General features: G+C 42.3%; 1 protein-coding gene across 1 annotated transcript; it reads right to left on the reverse strand.

The window, feature by feature from the left end:
* Window positions 1-223: 223 nt before the first annotated feature.
* Window positions 224-1,326, reverse strand: LOC126931780 (10 kDa heat shock protein, mitochondrial-like). The gene has a single exon (XM_050750249.1). It carries the CDS (start codon window positions 755-757, stop codon window positions 449-451), a length of 309 nt encoding a protein of 102 aa, XP_050606206.1. The 5' UTR covers window positions 758-1,326; the 3' UTR covers window positions 224-448.

Genomic DNA, 1,326 nt, shown 5'->3' on the forward strand with positions numbered 1-1,326 from the left:
AAAACAACAACAACAACAACAACGACAAAATTAGCTGGGCATGGTGGGGCATGCCTGTAGTCCAAGCTACTTGGGAGGCTGAGACACAAGGATTGAGTGAACCCGGGAGGCAGAGGTTGCAGAGAGCCAAGATCCCACTACTGCACTCCAGCCTGGGTGACAGAGTGAGACTCTGTCTAGGAAAAAAAAAAAAAAACAGAACTTTTACATTTATAGTGTATTTATTTTAAATATATATGTATACATGCCCCTTTTCCCACTCATTTACATATTTTTATTTGGAAATGTTTATATCAGTACAAGGAAACAATTTGAGACACTGGATGTCGTTAGTTATCATTAGTTTATTATGAAAGAGAAATACTGAAATTATTTACATGAAGAAAGATTTCAGAACTTCAGTGGAACGGGCAGCTTCACGTTGATGCCATTTCAATAGCGACTTATTTCAGTCTATGTACTTTCCAAGAATGTCACCATCTCCAAATAGGAAATAATCCTCGTCATATAGAACTAGTTTGGTGCCTCCATATTCCGGGAGAAGAACTTTATCTCCAACTTTCACGCTAACTGGTTGAATCTCTCCACCCTTTCCTTTAGAACCCGATCCAACAGCGACTACTCTTGCTTGCAATACTTTTCCTTGAGATTTTTCTGGAAGCATAATGCCTCCTTTGGTTACCCTTTCAGCAGCACTCCTTTCAACCAGTACTCGGTCAAAGAGTGGAAGGAACTTTCTAAACGCACGGCCTGCCATGACTCCCTCCGCCTCAGATTGGTACTGTTCTCTCGTGTATACATATTCATCTTAAGCGACAAATTCTTGTTAGTTCTATAGACAGACAACTCTCTTTTTTTGAGACTGAGTTTTGCTCTTTGTTGCCCAGGCTGGAGTGCAGTGGCCCGATCTCGGCTCACTGCAAGCTCTACTTCCCGGATTCAGGCCATTCTCCTGCCTCAGCCTCCCGAGTAGCTGGGACTACAGGCGCCCGCCACCACCCCCAGCTAATTTTTTGCATTTTTAGTAGAGACGGGTTTTCACCGCATTAGCCAGGATGGTCTTGATTCCCTGACCTCGTGATCCACCTACCTCGGCCTCCCAAAGTGCTGGGATTAAGGCGTGAGCCACCGCGCCCGGCCAGACAATTCTTATATTTGTGTTAAAAGTGATTAGCCAATTGAATTGCTTAATTCAGGGAATTACATAAGGGTAAGATGATCAGGTGAATTCTCTTTGACATTATAATTTCTTTGCTTAGGGAGAGGTTTTTTTTTTTTTTGTTTTGTTTTGTTTTTTTTTTTATTTGATGAATCAGTAGCTGGGCA

Source organism: Macaca thibetana, chromosome 11 (genome assembly GCF_024542745.1).
Source record: "Macaca thibetana thibetana isolate TM-01 chromosome 11, ASM2454274v1, whole genome shotgun sequence".
NCBI lineage: Eukaryota > Metazoa > Chordata > Mammalia > Primates > Cercopithecidae > Macaca > Macaca thibetana.